A 16,838-nucleotide genomic window follows, 5' to 3' on the forward strand; every position below is an offset into this window, starting at 1 on the left:
ACACCAGCCTTGTCGCCCTTCTCTGGACTCTCTCGAGCACCTCCATGTCCTTGTAGCGAGGGGCGCAAAACTGAACACAGTACTCGAGGTGCGGCCTCACCAGAGCTGAGTACAGGGGGACAATCACCTCCCTAGCCCTGTTGGCCACACTGCTTCTTATAGAAGCCAGGATGCTGTTGGCCTTCTTGGCCACCTGAGCACACTGCTGGCTCGTATTCAGCTGCCTATCAACCAGTATTCCCAGGTCCTTCTCAGCCAGGCAGCTTTCCAACCACTCATCTCCCAGCCTGTAGCGCTGCTTGGGGTGGTTGTGCCCCAGGTGCACGACCCGGCACTTGGCCTTGTTGAACTTCATACAGTTGACCTCAGCCCATCGGTCCAGCCTATCCAGATCCTCCCGCATAGCCTTCCTTCCCTCGGGCAGATCGACACATGCACCTAACTTGGTGTCATCTGCAAACTTACTGAGGGTGTACTCGATCCCCTCATCCAGGTCATCGATAAAGATATTAAAGAGGAGTTTAGGAGTTAAAAGAGGTTAGAGTTAAAAAAAAGAGTTTAGGAGGTAAAAAAAAAAAAAAGAGTTTAGGAGTTAAAAGTTAAAGAGGAGTTTAGGAGTGCTTGACTTGGTACAGGCCAGTTAAGTGAATAAAATGCACATCTGAAAAGTTCTTACCTTTCCACTGAAGGAAAGAATATTAATGATTAGAAAATACAAATTCATAAGTGGGGCTGCTGAAGTTGCTTGGTTTTAAAAAGCAAGAACAATCCTCCCCCCAAAAAGCAGGTCTAGAGCATGAATCAACTCCCTCTGCTTCCGCTTGAAGCCCCCCAGAACTGAACCGACAATATTAGAAAACAGTGAAGAGTTTAGGGAAGGATGTTAATCTCTGTGCTGTGATAAAATACCTAATGACTGCAGTCTGTCTTGTATACAGTCAATGAAATAGGTTAAAGGTGTAAAATGAAAATTAATGAAATACTATTACATTTCTTGCCAAGAAGAAATAGCAGGTTCTTTTAGAGGTGGTGTGTTTGTGGGTACTGCACTCATGTGCATGTACGTTTAATACATGTAAAGCTGAAAGTCTAAAAGCTGATTACGGAGAGATCACATACCCTGCTCAATTACCCTTTTTCAAGTATCACCTCATTGTCAGTAAAGAATTATAAATAGTAGCCATTGTATACTGTGCTGTGCAATGAAGGCAAGCATAACTTCACCTTTGTTTATAACCTAGTCTCCTTGACCTGGTACTGGTCATTGTAGTAAGTTTACATGTGGATCTTTAATGGATGGGAATAAGTGAAGAGCGTATTAGATACATGCCAGCTGTTTATCACCAGGGGAAGTTACTCCAGTTGCACATTTTGAGGTGTCATTGCCTATATGGACTTGATAAATACAAAAATAACCCCAAATTAAAATGATACTGATTTTTCCGGCATGGGAGACTTGCAGAAGTCTAGTGAATTTGAGTTCAGACAGGGATGGAAATAAATGGAGAGCAGGATGTTATGGAAGGTGGGAGTGTGAAAAAAGTAATCAAAGCGTTAGAAATGGAGAGTGGTATGCTGGGGGATGTGGGAAGGCAAAAACTTAAAGAAAGATAGGGACACAAAAAGCAGGCTAAATGTTAGAATGCCAGTAGGAGAACAAAACATACAAAGACATAAAGGGATCTTCCACACACTGTTTTTCCGTACAATGATTTGTACAAACCCAAGCTAGGAGAGATGTGAAACTAATGAAATAGGTGGCTAACAGCTAACTCACAAGCAAAATTTAAGGTAACAGGGTGTGGCAACAAAACCATGGATGCATATGTTTTGCAGATGGAGAAAATGAGGAATGAGACAGCAAAATCACTAGAAAGCTAGCCAAAGCTGAGTTACTTGTATTTTGGAATAAGTTTTTTGTAAGATTAAGGAAGGATTTTGTGAACAATAGGTTTTACTCCTTGTTGGCACATGGTGAGGTAGAGTTGGAAATTACACCTGCTGAAGCTAAATTATATCTGTTAGTGGCACAAAGACCAGTCCTTTCATTAGTTCTGTATCTTAGTATGAAACAAAAATGTTTCTTTAACCATCCTTAATGTAGTCATGGAAATGAAGGGAAATGCCAGTCATCTTTCTGTATCTACTGCATGCATTGATTCTGTTGAAAGGGCTTTGGAGAATGAGGGGTGATACAATTGCTGTTGAAACACTGACATGTGAGTTAGAAAATCCATGTGCTCTTTCCCTACATTTGCAGTGTGACTAGAAAGTCAGTAATCAATTTCCCCATATGCTAAATGGGAGTAATGATATTTTATTACCAGAGTAGCTTTGCTGCTCTAGGTTATACTTGTGTAATGTAATTGTCTACAGAGAACCTGTGGATGGATCAACACAGGAGGATGCTAGTATGGTGTTAAGTGGTAACTTGAAAAAATGTGTTGTAAATTCAAACCGGTACGTTGCTTATGGTAGTGTCCCTTCTGGGTGAGGGCCAAGTAGTCTTAAGGGAGTGGGGAGAAAAAGTAAACATCCTTTTTGTGCCTTTTATACAAGCATGGGCAGGGGATTTTGAAAACCCTTTTCCAATTTGAAACATACGTTGAATCTCAGATGTTGTTTAATAGAAGATTGTTCTCTTCAGTATATGTAATGTTATTTTATTTTACTTTTCAGTGGAAACTGAGCCACAATGGAGGCTGTCATTTCAGATAGTCCTCCAAACCCAAGCTGCAAAATTATGACTTTTAAGCCTTCGATGGATGAATTCAGGGATTTCAACAAATACCTAGCATACATGGAATCACAAGGCGCTCATAGGGCTGGAGTTGCAAAGGTACGTAGAAGGAAAATTGTTCCTAATGCACATTTTCCTAGTATTTTTATTTCACTGATTGCAAAACTTACCTCGTTAATACTTAACATTTTTCCAAATGATTTTCAATGAATAGATACTACTCTATTTTTCTTGTAAGAGCTTTGTAGTATTTCTGTTTTATGGAAAATAATGAAGATACTGTTCTCTTTCCAACCTTCAATTGTTTCTATCTTTACAATGACAAAAGGGCATCTCTTCCTAAGGCAGATCTAAACTATTTTTTTTTGTAATGCACAACTAAATAGGGAAGTGATAGCATAACCTAGGAAATCCTTATCTATCAGATGTTGAATTCATTCCTTTGGGGTGGCATGTAACTTCACTGAAGTAGATAATCCCACTAGTCAGTGGTTACATCTGTGAAGACAGTGAACCACTGTTGGAATTCAAATTGTTTACTTTTTAATGGTGATTGTGTTATATTTTTGTTATGGCAGTATCACTTAGATTGGACAAGACCCTTAAGATCATCACGTCCAACCATCTACCTCACTACCAACTCTATCTCTAAACCATGTCCCTAACTGCCACATCCACATGTTTCTTAAATACCTCCCGGGATGGCAATCCCACTGCTTCCCTGAGCAGCCTGTTTCAGTGCCTAACCTGTGTGGAGAAACCCTTCCTGATAGCCAATGTAAATCTCCCCTGGTGCAACTTGAGACTGTTGCCTCGTGTTCTGTCACTTCTCTCTGGAGAAATGAGACTAACACACACCTCACTGCAACCCCTTCCAGGTAGTTGTAGAGAGCAGTGAAGTCTACCCTCAGCCTTCTTTTCTTCAGACTAAGCATCCCCAGTTCCCTCAGCTACTCCTCGTAGGTCTTATTTTCTAGACCCATCACCAGCTTCATTGTTCTCTGCACAAACTTCAGCAACTCAGTATCCCTCTTGTAGTGAGGGGCCCAAAACTGAACACAGTACTCAAGGTTCAGTCTCACCAGTGCTGAGTGCAGAGGGACTATCACTTCCCTAGTCCTGCTGGTCACCCTGTTTCTGATGCAGGCCAGGATGCCGTTGGCTTTCTTGGTCACCTGGGCACACTGCTGCCTCATGTTCAGCTGGCTGTTGACCAGTACCCCGGTCCTCTTCTGCTGGGCAACTTTCCAGCCGCTCTTCCCAGGCCTGTACTGCTGCATGGGGCTGTTACAACCCAAGTGCTGAACCCAGCACTTAGCCTTGTTCAATAGCACGTAATTGGATATGACCCATCGATCAAGTCAATCCAGATTCCTCTGTAGAGCTTTTCTATCCTTAAGCAGATCAGCACTCCTGCCTGACCTGGTGTCATCTAAAAACTTACTGACACTTAATTACACTCAGTCCCCTCATCCAGATCATTAATAAAAAAGTTAAACAAAACCAGCCCCAACACTGTGCTCTGGGGAACACCACTTGTGACTGGCTGCCAACCAGATTCAACTCCATTCACAATGTCTCTTTGGGCTTGGCTGTTAAGCCATTATTTTGTCCATTGAACAAGCAGTACATCTGTCCAAGCCACAAGCAGCCAGTTTCTCTAAGGGACAGCTGTGGGAAACAGTATCAAATGCTTTGCTAAAGTCCAGCTAAACAACATCCACAGCCTTTCCCTTGTCCACTAAATGGGTCATCTTATCACAGAAGATCAGGATAGTCCAGCAGGACCTGCCTTTCATAAACCAAGGCTGACTGGGTCTGATCTCCTGGTTGTCCTGTACATGCCATGCAATAGCATGATCTGCTCCGTGACCTTCCCTGGCACCAAAGTCAGAGTGGCAGGTCTGTAATTCCCCAGATCCTCCTTCCTGCCGTTCCTGTAGATGGGCATCAAACTCATCAACCTCCAGTCAGCTGTGATCTCCCATTTTTAGCAAGAACTGTTGGTAAATTATTGAAAGTGGTTTGGTGAGCACTTCTGCTAGCACCTTCAGCATCTTTGAGTAGATCCCATCCAGCCCCGTGGATTATAGTGTTGTTGTGTAGTAGGTTGTTAACCATTCCCATTATGATTTTAAGGGCTTCATTCTGCTCCCCGATTTGGTCTTCCAGCTCATCAGGCTCCGTACCCACAGAACAATTGGCCTGAGTAATACAGGCTGAGGCGAAGAAGGCACTAAATACCTCAGCAGTTGAGTGCACTATCTACCATTGTATTGCCCTTCAAACAATGGTATATCCAGGATCTTAGAGCAGGTATTCCTTCCCTAATGGAGAGTGATTGTCAGAGACAGTTACTTAATGTTACATCATATTTGTGTCTTACATGTTTGGTCACTTTTCAAACCAACTGTGCACAGTGCAGGTTTGGAAATCCTAGCGTAGTTATTTTAAGTAGCCACTGGGAACAGCTCTCTTTATCACTGGGTTTAAACTAATAGAGCAAAGTGAAGACATTTAAAAATGGAGAGGAGAGAAACAAACCCTCTGAGACACTGAACCCTGCAAATTTTCAAAAACTTGCGGTTTATTTTCTTGCTGACTTCTGAGAGTAGGATGCATATAGGTGATATTTTAAACTGTTCTCCACAAACAGGGGTAGAAATGTGATAGAAAAAACAGGAAAGCCTGAGCTCAATTTTCACATGTTCAACCATACTATGGAACCTGTTTGTTTGTGTGGGAATGAACTGTTACAGACTTCTCATCTTGAACAGTGAAGTTAACAGCAAATTCATCATAGTGACATCTATTGCTCAACAGATCTACCCCATTAACGTGTATGTGGGCAGGAGATTCTAGCTCTATATTATTCTGTGGATTACATACATGGACTTTTGTCATTAAAAAAATACCATTTTCATATTGTTTACATAAATAGTTTTATTTCAGCTGTTAGTAGTTTCTAATGCTGTCACTTGGGGATCTACCCAAAAAAATAAAAACTGCTTTATGACCAGCCACTATGGTTTCTTTATTCATAGTTGACCTTGGCTTGTTTTCTTTGTTATTTTGTGTATCAAACAACAGGTATGCTTAAACTGTATTCCTTGCTATCTGTCTCTATATGGAAAAACTATTATATGTGCCAGTGTTTCCCTATACTATATTTGGGGAAAAAAAAAAAAACACAAAACAGAACAATGAACTAGTTTTGTTTAAAACCAGGAGTATTTTTTGGTGAGCTTTTTATTGTGCACTGTTTGCCCCACAAGTTAACTAATCTTTTCTTGCAATAGTATTAACAAATAAACCTCACTGAGAAACAAAACCAACCTCCTATTTCATCTTAAAGGAAAATGAAGTAAACTGTATTTACCTCTTTGACAGTTCTCATGAAATGCATCATCAGATACGATACTATAATTCTTAAAAAGGCTATGCAAAGGTATGTTCTTATTGTTTAGATCATAATAAGAAGAGCTTCAGTTATTCCCTATCATGACGGTAGGAAGGCTCTGCAGAGGGATGTGGATAGGCTGGATCAATGGGCCAAGGCTGACTGTATGAGGTTCAACAAAGCGAAGTGCTGGGTGGTGCACTTAGGGCACGACAACCCCATGCAGTGCTACAGGCTGGGGGAAGAGTGGCCAGAAAGCTGCCGATCAGAAAGGGACATGGGGGTATTGGTGGATAGTCAACTGAATATGAGGCAGCAGTGTGCTCAGGTGGCCAAGAAGGCCAACAGCATCCTGGCTTGTGTCCGGAGTAGTGTGACCAGCAGGAACAGGGAAGCGATTGTCGCCCTGTACTCAGCTCTGTTCAGTTTTGGGCCCATCACTACAAGAAAAACATTGAGTTGCTGGAGCATGCCCAAAGAGCAGCGAAGGTGGTGAAGGGTCTAGAGAACAAATCTTAATGAGGAGTGGTTGAGGGAACTGGGGTTGTTTAGCTTGGAGAAAAGGAGGCTCAGGGGAGATCTTACCGTGCTCGGCAATTACCATAAAGGAGACTACAGCATGGTGGGGATCAGTCTCTTCTCTCAGGCACTAAGTGGGGACAAGGGGAAGTGGCCTCGAGCTGTGCCAGGGGAGGTTTGGTTTGGATATTAGGAGAAACTTCGACACTGAAAAGGTTGTGAGGTACTGGAATAGGCCACCCAGGGACGTGGTTGAGTCACCATCCCTGGAGGTCTTTAAAAGACCTTTAGATGTTGAGCTTGGTTTATGTTTAGTGTAGTCAAGAAACGTATAGATGTAGTGCTTAGTGACGTGGTTTAATGGTGGACTTGGCAGTGCTAGGTTAAAGGTTGTACTTGGTGGTCTTAGAGGTCTTTTCCAACCTAAATGATTCCATGATTGATTTTTTGTGTGTGTTTGTGTGTGCTTGTTCTATTCTTACCTGTTAAAGATTGAAGCAGCTAGAAACCCTGTTCAGTATCTTCTTGGTACAGGTTCTATGCACTCCTGAGGCTGCTTGTATACTTGAGACTGACTAGGTGTCTAAAACTTAAGTCCAGTGCACTAGCCATTTGTGTGTATGTACTTTAGGATGTCGTGGGAAAGAAATTCTTCTGTATCTTGGCACTCTTGGTTGCAAAATTTCAGCCAGTAAAAGTGAAGAAAGATAATGAATTTGTCTTCTTGAAATAATGGAAAGGTTGTATGTTTTCAGATTATTGATTGAAGACATGATGACTGGGGCTTCAGTCATTGTTCTCATTTGGTTCCTTATCTCTGTTCTGGTTCGTTTTCTGTCGTCCAGCAATTAAATGAAGGTGTAAAACCAGATGATATAAATATAAAGAAAAAACGGTGTCACTTCAGAAAGAGTGTCAGTGTTTAATATGTTTGGTTTTGTAGATTTCTAACTTTTTTGTGAAATTTTTGAAGTTGAAACACTTTAAAGGAACACTGTAATGAGGCAAAGTAGTAGTAATCTTTTTAGGTTAGGCATATGAATGTGTGAACATGAGTATTTTTTTAAATACTAGATGGAACAGTGATTTCTAGCAGATGTCTCAGAATTTTAAAGAGTGGTAGTGCAGACGTTGGCTGTGGAATGGATGTAAGCATATAACATGACGAACTTTAACACTAGCCTAGTCAAAATGGAATCTGTGAAACGAAATTATGACAGTAAAATAACAGAGGTCAGGCTGTGGTCTTTACTTATTCTTTCATATTTACCCTGGTGTAATGCTGCAAGACTGTAGATTAGAGTCCTGTAACTGAGTTGAAAATGAATACATTTTAGTAATGAAATACTTCAGAGCTGTAACATGTTTCAGGATTAGAGTGAAAAGTAGGTGGTAAATTTTAGGTTGTTTATCTATCTAATGCTTTTTAAACTATATTAATTCTTAAGTTTTCAAGCCGTGTTTTTTCATAGGTACTTAAATACAAACTGAAACCTGAAAATTATTTCCTGACAAGATGACGTGCTGCTTCCTCAAGGGCAAAACGGCCAGTGTTTTTGCTATTACAAAACTACAGCTATTTATTTTGTATCTTTACATTGACTATGCCATTCTTACTTCACTTCTGAATTAGGTGACTATTAGATCTCATTAGCAGATAGTAGACATGGAAAAACTTGGCTACAGATGACTTCTCTCAAATTTTACACGTGTACAATTAAGAGAAACTGGAAATTAACTTACTCTGAAAAATAAATCCAAGATTTGATTTTTCGGAGTTTGATACTACTCTCATAGTTCTTGGAAATTCATGCTGTTTCTGTTGAAATCAGTAAAACTGAACATATGTTTAGGGCAGAATTTGGCTATGTAATCACGGATTTCTGATATTTTCAGAGTATACTTGGGATTAGTTTAAATTTAATGCTCCTATGCTTGTATGACTGAATATGTATACGTCCTCTCTTTTCTCCAGATAGCCCTGGTACAACTGGTCTTGGGGGGGGGGGGCGGGATATTTTTGGAATGAAATGGATATATCTAGATTGCTAGGATTTTCCTCCCATTCCATCTGTCAGATCATAACTGTTCAGGAAGCTCTTCTCCATAGGACAGGTTCTAATGATTACCAGGAGCACTGAAATTACCTTTCTGTCTGTATTTATATGCATACAGGGTATCTGCTGACCTGGGTTTACAGAACACCTGGACTAACGTATATAATAAGAGAATACTAAAACCTTTTAAAAAAATCATATTTCAGTTTTACTGTGACTGAGGGAAGGGCATTTGTAACCATGAAATGTAGGTCTGTTTTCACCTTTCTCTACTTGCTCTAGAAATAGTGGTTAAAGCATCTTTAGCTGTTTCCACCCTGCTAGTTAGTTTGATGCATATTATATAGTTGTCTTAGCACTTTATATATTCTGATTTTTCACTGTATTTTTAAAAACTATATATAAAATCTCAACAAACCAAGGAACTAAGTATTTTTAAAAACAAACCTTATGAAGTCAGTAATTCGTACTGCAAAAGTTGAAGGGTCACTTCCTGAGTTCTGGAAACTGGACTTTAAAAGAACAGGGATAAAATAATTTCTTCCCTTTCGATGGTAATGTAAAATAAACTCAGGAACTAATTGATATCAAGTATAGAACTATGGGATTTATAATCTCAAGTGTGAATGCAAAGAGAATAGATTACAAGAAGAGCTTTCTGCAGTAACAGCCATTTAACCTCTGAACAGGGATCATAAGCAGAGCAGGCATACAGTTTAGCTAACACTTCAGGTTATATATGAAGATGGGAGGAAAAGATCGCCTCTTACCTGTGTGCAGAAGAATATGTGTATATAAATGAGGATAAAATGAATGTAAGGCTTGTATGTACTATGAGGGGAAAAATAAAATGTAGTGTGCTTTGGTTGGAGTGGCATGAAGTAAGTGTGTCTGGAGAAGGTATGTCAAAGCTTATAGACTTGGAAAGTGGGGAAAAAAAAAAGAAAACCACAAGACCCATGTATGTGGGGCTGAGGAAACTAGCAGAGAATCAAATGACAGTTTCTGAATGACCGCACTACTGAAGGATAAACCAGCAAAATTATGTGTTTAGTAAAGCTAAATCAGGTACGCAAAAAGAAAATAGAGGTCTGCGGGTTGTATATGAATAGGGTGGCTGGGCTATAAAGCATTTTTGCTATTGTGTGCATGGGGAGAAGACAAGATTGCAACTGAGTAAAGTCAGGTTAGAATTTTGTGTTAGAAAGATTGTAATGCTACTAGGACAGCATAAGCCACAAACATAAAAGGAAAAACATAAAGGCTGTAAGATTTCAGTAAAACCAAAAGAATTATGAAGGACAGCAAGCTGTGTGGTGCAGCTGACTTGGAGGAAAGGGATGCCATCCAGTGGGACCTGGACAGGCTTGAGAGGTGGGTCTGTGCAAACCTCATGAGGTTCAACAAGGCCAAGTGCAAGGTCCTGCACCTAGGTTGGTGCAATTCCAAGCACAGGTACAGGCTGGGTGATTGAGAGCAGTTGCGTGGAGAAGGACTTGGGGGTACTGATGGATGAAAAGCTCAACATGAGCCAGCAATGTGCACTTGCAGCCCAGAAAGCCAATTGTATACTGGGCCACATCAAAAGAAGCATGGGCAGCAGGGCGAGGGAGGTGATTCTCCCCCTCTACTCTGCTCTCATTAGACCCCACCTGGAGCCCTGCGTTCAGCTCTGGGGCCTGCAGCACAAGAATGATGTGGACATGTTGGGGCTTGTCCAGAGGAGTGCCACAAAGATGATCAGAGACCTATGAATTCTGGCTGAGTGAGCTGGGATTGTTCAGCCTGGAGAAGAAGAACTCTGAGGAGATCTTATGGAGGCTTTTCAGTACTTAAAGGGGGAAAGCTGGGCAGGGACTTCTTATCAGGGGTGTGCTGATAGGGCAAGGGATAATGATTTTAAACTAAAATAGAGTAGATTTACATAAGATGTTTGGAAGAAATTCTTCGCTCATAGGGTGGTGAGGCACTGGCACAGGCTGCCCAGAGAAGCTGTGGATGCCCCATCCCTGGAGGTGTTCAAGGACAGGTTGGGTGGGGCTTTGGGCAACCTGGTCTGGTGGGAGGTGTCCCTGCTTGATGGCAGGGGGGTTGGAACTGGGTGATCTTTAAGGTCCCTTCCAACCCAAACCATTCTGTGATTCTGTAAAGTTCCTAGTACTATGCATGAAATACACGATTGAGGCACTGGAGAAACAATATTAAAGCCATTCCAGAGTAGATGATATACTGTGGCATCCCTAGAGCAAATCAGCTAAAAATTTTCATTAGGTTTTTGGAAGTCTGGAATGAGTTCTAGGCATAGATAATATATTTTAATTTTTCTTGTACAGAGGATCTTGAACTTAAAAAGGAAAATCAGGAATGAAAGCAATAGAAATGAAAAACAAGGCACACTGATAGGTTAGTTGCTCTTTCTGGAGAAGGAAGTGTTCTGGAGACTGAAACTGCATTCATGTAGAGTGAAACAGTTAAATGAATTTGCAATCAAATTGGCAAGTAGAAACATGATTTTGGAATACAGCACTGAAAATATGTGTTGGCTAGCAGAAGCAAAAAAAACTTTTTAAGAAAATTTTGGATGAAACTAGCCACTTGGACATAGTAGCCAGTGCCATTCATAATCAAATGTAGGACAGATTACTAATATGTGAAAGAGAATTTACCAGAAATTTTATGCCTTAGTACCACTCTGAAATAACCTAATTTCTGCAAATGTGCAGCTTTCATGGAGGAGACTGAGTGGTACTTTGTAACTATGACATCCCTTATATAAAACAGAATACTTAACACACTGAGTAACATAGGGTAGTGTTAATATGCCTAGGATGTTTGCTGTACGTATGTAGATAAATTGAGAAAGCCTTGCCTTAGTTTTTCCTTTTTATATTTGAGTATTGAACTAATTGGTTGATGATTTTGATTTAGGTTGCCTCCATGTCATAAACCTAACTTGCCTGACTTCAGAGAGGTTATTATTTTTAAAAGGAGTGTGAAGAGACTTTGTTAGGATGGATCAGTGGTAAAAATACAGAGACTTAGTTACTATTTTCAACCCTGATACTGACTGTGACTGTGTCACTTTGGACATGATGCTTTAATACCTCTACATCTGGCCCTGACCTTTGTTAGAAAATGTAAATTCTTTGTGTTGGAGACTCTATTTTCATTTAAAATGATGTTTAGCATATCAGTACTCACACAATTCACTTTTCTAATGACTACTCTAACTACAACAGTAATAAACGTCTTCCAGCTGAAAGTGGATATTTTGAACCAGTATTCACAAAAATGTTTTTATTGCTTAAAACACACTGACCTTGAATTAAATAAGGTAATGCAAATTTTGCTTTTCAGTATTCATCTAGTTGAGCCAAACGTATTAAGTTCATGCTTAATAATCATGAAAATGGAAATCTCTGTGATTTATATGCATATATTCTGAATGCATGAGTACTTTGCTTCCAAACTAACATTTTGTGTTTTGCTTATGGGAGTATAACTTAAGATTTGCGTGAAAGAAATAAGTAGGAATCACAAGATGATACACTCACTTTTTCTCTAAAAGCCAAAAACACTCAAACAAGCTCTTAAGTCCCTGTACAGGTAAAGTCACATGGTAGTTGAGAAGGAAAAGAAGGATTTCCATCCATGTAAAAACTAGATAAAGAAAAAGTCTGTTTAAAGTAAAAATGTTAGGTATGGAAGTATATTACTACCTGATAATTTTTCTTCAGCTTGGTATATCTACTTAAGTATGTACTTGCTACCAGTGCATATTGGTGTTGACCAGATTTCTTTGCGGGATGGACTGTTGAGTACATGTGCATTACAATCTGCACACTTGTGTTTGTTTTCAAAAGGTAGCAAATGATCTCAGGATCTAGGTGATTTTTTTAAAATTATTTTTAAAAGTATTTTTTTTAGGATTTTTACTTTCTGTGAGTGATGTCATTACAATCTCTAATGATGAGTGGCGCAAAGTATACATCATTCAGTATTTTTGGCAAGTAAAAGTAAAAAAAAGGTCACAAAAAAAGTCAACAACAACAACAAAAGCCCCTCTGATTTGTTTTAAAACTTGTGATTTCAAATTTAGAGAATTTTTTTGTTTTCGGATTATACTTAAACAGAACGTTCAAAATTACACAGCCTGTTAAAGAGCACTTCTGTGACTACAGGCTTCTTTGAAATTTCTAATGGCTCTAATTGTAACACTAATAGCTACTGAGGAGTTTTTGTAGACTTTGGACGGATCTCTGATATCTAAAATAAGTGTTAACTTTACAATTGGTTAATCTGCACATAGCTTTAATATTTAATTATGAGCTTTAAATTATGTTAATATAAAACCAGTACATCTTAATGAGTCCAAACTCCTACTGTAATAGAATTGTACCCTGCAGTTTTATGTGAGTTATACAGACAACAGTTATCTGAAATAGCTGGAATTTAAAAAATTTTTCATTAAAAAAATGAAATTATTCATACTGTATACACCAAACAACTTTTGGACAAAGGACTGTCAAGTGTGTATGAATCTATTTTTTTATACTGAGGATAACAATTTTGTATCAGAGCACGTGATGCTTGTGCATTATAAGGCTTTCTGACTGTTAAAGATTCTGTCGAGTTATGTATGTGCTTGTTTGCACAGTTACACATGATTGAATTGCTGTGGATTAGTGAGTTGGTGCTTGTGAACTGAGGAACGGAGGGTGATGCTATGGCTCTTTTGAATTGGTTTTTGTATCATCTAGGAGCGTTTACATGGTCACTTAGTTATGTGAAACAGCTGGTAAGCAGTAAGTTCATCGTGTAGGCATATTTGACCATTTCTTTGGATTTTCCAGAATATTTTGAATTGGTATGGCAACTGTTGACATTCACATTTTTTTTTTTGAATTTTTAGGTTATCCCACCAAAAGAGTGGAAGCCAAGAAAACATTATGATGATATTGAAGATTTGGTAATTCCTGCTCCAATTCAGCAGATGGTCACTGGCCAGTCAGGGCTCTTCACACAGTATAACATTCAGAAAAAGCCAATGACAGTGAAGGAGTTCAAGCAGCTGGCCAACAGTGACAAGTATGTATATGGGGGCCCTTACTTAAAGTGAAAAATGTTTATTTGTTCCTATAATGTGATTTCTTTGAAGAGTGATACGCTGCTAGTGTTTTTTATTTATTTACTCACTTGATATTTTCCTGTCCTTTAAGTTGTGGAAGAATACCACAATATGAAGTTTACTTATTTCTGCTGTTGAAAGTGGCTGGTACTATGGTAGCAAGAAAACTTCTGAAAAACCTGACACATGATATTTTCTTTTTGCTCTCTACCTGTTTTTCTGTCTGTTCCAACAAACACATATATTGGAAATAATGAAGATGATACAGACCTATATCTCAGTTTTATTTTGAATACCTTTATTAATGTGTAATATTTACTTATTTGGCCTAGATACTGGAATGACCTAACATTTAATTCTGAAAAAAAAAAAAACACACCCCAAGGTATTTTTAAACTCACTTAAATTTTTTTTTACTAATGTTAGAGAATGCAGCTGTGCATAGTGTACCTCCATGTTCTGCTTATGGCAAAATGGCTATTAAGGAAGGAAAAAAGGGTACTATGAAGGGCTAAGTAGTATACTAAAAAGCTTCGAAGTGTTGGGCGTTCCAAGAGGGAATGTAAAAGAATAAATTCTACCTCATTACTTCCCGTAACCTGATGGGAAGTGGTTTCTTCATGGTGACTCAAAGAGTCTTAGAGAGAAAAGGTATTTGAATGTAATGAATTAGAGAAAACAATGTAACACTGGACTGGTTTGAAGGAAAGTTTCTCTTATAAGTTAATTTAAGAAGTTAAAAGATATGGAGAGAAATCAAGATCAGGAAAAACGGGTAGATGCTCTTAAAGCTCTTAAAGAGGCTCTTAAAGAGGCTTCTCAGCAAATGTTCGATAATATCTATTCCTTTGTAAAAGTGCAAAACTGATCTCCTTTTTGAATTAAAAAAAAAAGGATCAGTATGTTTCTTCCGTATATTACTTGTGAAAAACTGATGCTATCATATTTGGAGTTTTCTTTTACTGATAAGTAGGAATGGAAATGTGTTTTGTAGTTGTACAAATTATTTGTTCATTAACTGTTAGAGGGAAGAATGAAGTACAAAACCTCTGTAGTATGTGAAGAAAATTATTCCTATGTTATATATTCATATATATATATGCATTTGATTAACTTATGATAAGATGAGAAACACTAATTTCTTGAAATAGGTTTGAGAATGCATAATACCTGTGAAGGCTTATTATGTATCATGATGTTAGTTATGTTTATTTTATTTCTTATCATGGAATATATTTTGGAAGCATATCTGATTTCAATTTTCATACTTGTTTTCCTGAAAGCAGTTCATGACTTCATAATTAAAATTAAGAACATTTGGGAGGACCTGTATTACTAGCTGTGTGTTTCTTTCTGAATATTTGTAACTGCTCTTGAGACAATGTCATATAATCTCTTATCTCTTAATACAGGCTATTTTTCTTAAACTGTTAAGCAGCTGAGAGACTCCATTCTCCTATAAAAAGACTTCTGATCCTTAATGAAGAAAGCTTCTCTGTTATGGACAGCTGCTTTTCCTGAGAATTGTGATGCTATCCCTTTCTTTTAGAAAACAGGGAAGAGCCTTGAACATCTGAATGAAAATCAGAGTTTCATTTAAAACAATTGTGTGTGCCCAATCTAATGCATTCCATCTTTTATGTGTTTAGGCATTGTCACTTCACCATTTAACCAAGGTGCTTCTCCACTATGTTTTCTGGGAAATATGGGCATACCTGCATTCCATAATTGAGATACTTGTTATGCTGAGTTTATGTATCCATTTCACTCAGAGCCAGTCAGAAATACAGGCTGATTTCTGGGGCTATATCATGAGAAATAATTGCAACAGCAACTCTGTTGCTGAGAATACTTTAAGATGTGTTTTGTTAACTAGTTTTGTTTGCTTTCTTAAGTATCTTGTTTTCATTGCATGAGAGAAGTTTTTGTACCACTGTTCTAAACGTTCCTTCTATTAAAAGCTTTTCCCAGGGGAGGAGGAAGAGAGCAAAGTACTGTTTTTGTCTGGCATAGCTGCTGCTTGGAGGAATTAGTACACTAAAATTATTTCACGGGGACTTGTGCAGGCCCTGTCTCTGACTTTGGAGAGCTAGTATTGAGGCAAAAAAATAGCAAATACTTGTCAATTGTCAGAGAAGTGGCTCTTCCATATGTTTTTTTTTTCAGAAGAGGAACAAAAAGAAGGCTCTCAGCCTGAGGGCAACCAGCACATGTTCTGTTTAGCTGCTGTTTAGATTTAAGAAAATATTATATGGGTAGGTGTATAACTTCAATGACTGCAGCTGTCACGTAAGGAAGTTACATTCTGTGGTAAACTATGAAACTAGGAATTCAACTAGTAATTGCTCTATTTAAGGGGATTTGAAATAGTGATCTCTTAGAATTCAGTTTGCAGGATCAAAAAAGCATAGTCCATCGTGAAGGTGGTTGTTGAAAGACTATGCTGAACATTTGCCTTACCTCTTCCTCTGCAGATACTGCACCCCAAGATACATAGATTATGAAGACCTGGAACGTAAATACTGGAAGAACTTGACTTTTGTGGCACCAATTTATGGAGCAGATATCAATGGAAGCATTTATGATAAAGTATGCATAGCTTTTTATGAAGTTTCTCTTCTAGTCCCCTCTTAACGGGTAGTATACTTAAAGGATACATTCTTGTTTTGTGGCTGAGAATCTGTCTTGTTGGAATCTTTATGTTACTTACTTTAAAGACTCCAAGCAAGGTTGAAATTAACTGTACATCTGCAAAGACACTTCTATCCTTAGACAGTAGGGTTTTGATATTCTTCCTGGTCATAAGACTGCCCTTTAACCATTTGGAACTCTTCAGGGCTTTGAGATGCCTTCCTGTTAATATATTTATTAACATTTCAGTATGCATTCCATACAGTGTACCTGTGTGGAAGTTCAGTGATATTTTGAGTAACTTTAAAATTAAAAGATGAAATATTTGATTTATTTCATTGAGGAAAAATGATAGCTGTACTT

The 16,838-nt window shown here is 38.5% G+C and overlaps 1 protein-coding gene across 11 annotated transcripts in view; it reads left to right on the forward strand.

Annotated features, from left to right (window-relative positions):
* The window catches only part of KDM4C (lysine demethylase 4C), a 293,255-nt gene that overhangs the window by 15,421 nt on the left and 260,996 nt on the right, over positions 1 to 16,838 (forward strand). For all 11 annotated transcript variants that reach the window (XM_040541823.1, XM_040541820.1, XM_040541821.1 and 8 more), the window contains 3 exons: positions 2,680 to 2,839; positions 13,629 to 13,804; positions 16,319 to 16,433. In XM_040541823.1, the coding sequence (XP_040397757.1) occupies positions 2,696 to 2,839; positions 13,629 to 13,804; positions 16,319 to 16,433 (435 nt within the window). In that variant the 5' untranslated portion in view covers positions 2,680 to 2,695. The remainder of the gene's footprint in view (positions 1 to 2,679; positions 2,840 to 13,628; positions 13,805 to 16,318; positions 16,434 to 16,838) is intronic.

Source organism: Cygnus olor, chromosome Z (genome assembly GCF_009769625.2).
Source record: "Cygnus olor isolate bCygOlo1 chromosome Z, bCygOlo1.pri.v2, whole genome shotgun sequence".
Taxonomy (NCBI): domain Eukaryota; kingdom Metazoa; phylum Chordata; class Aves; order Anseriformes; family Anatidae; genus Cygnus; species Cygnus olor.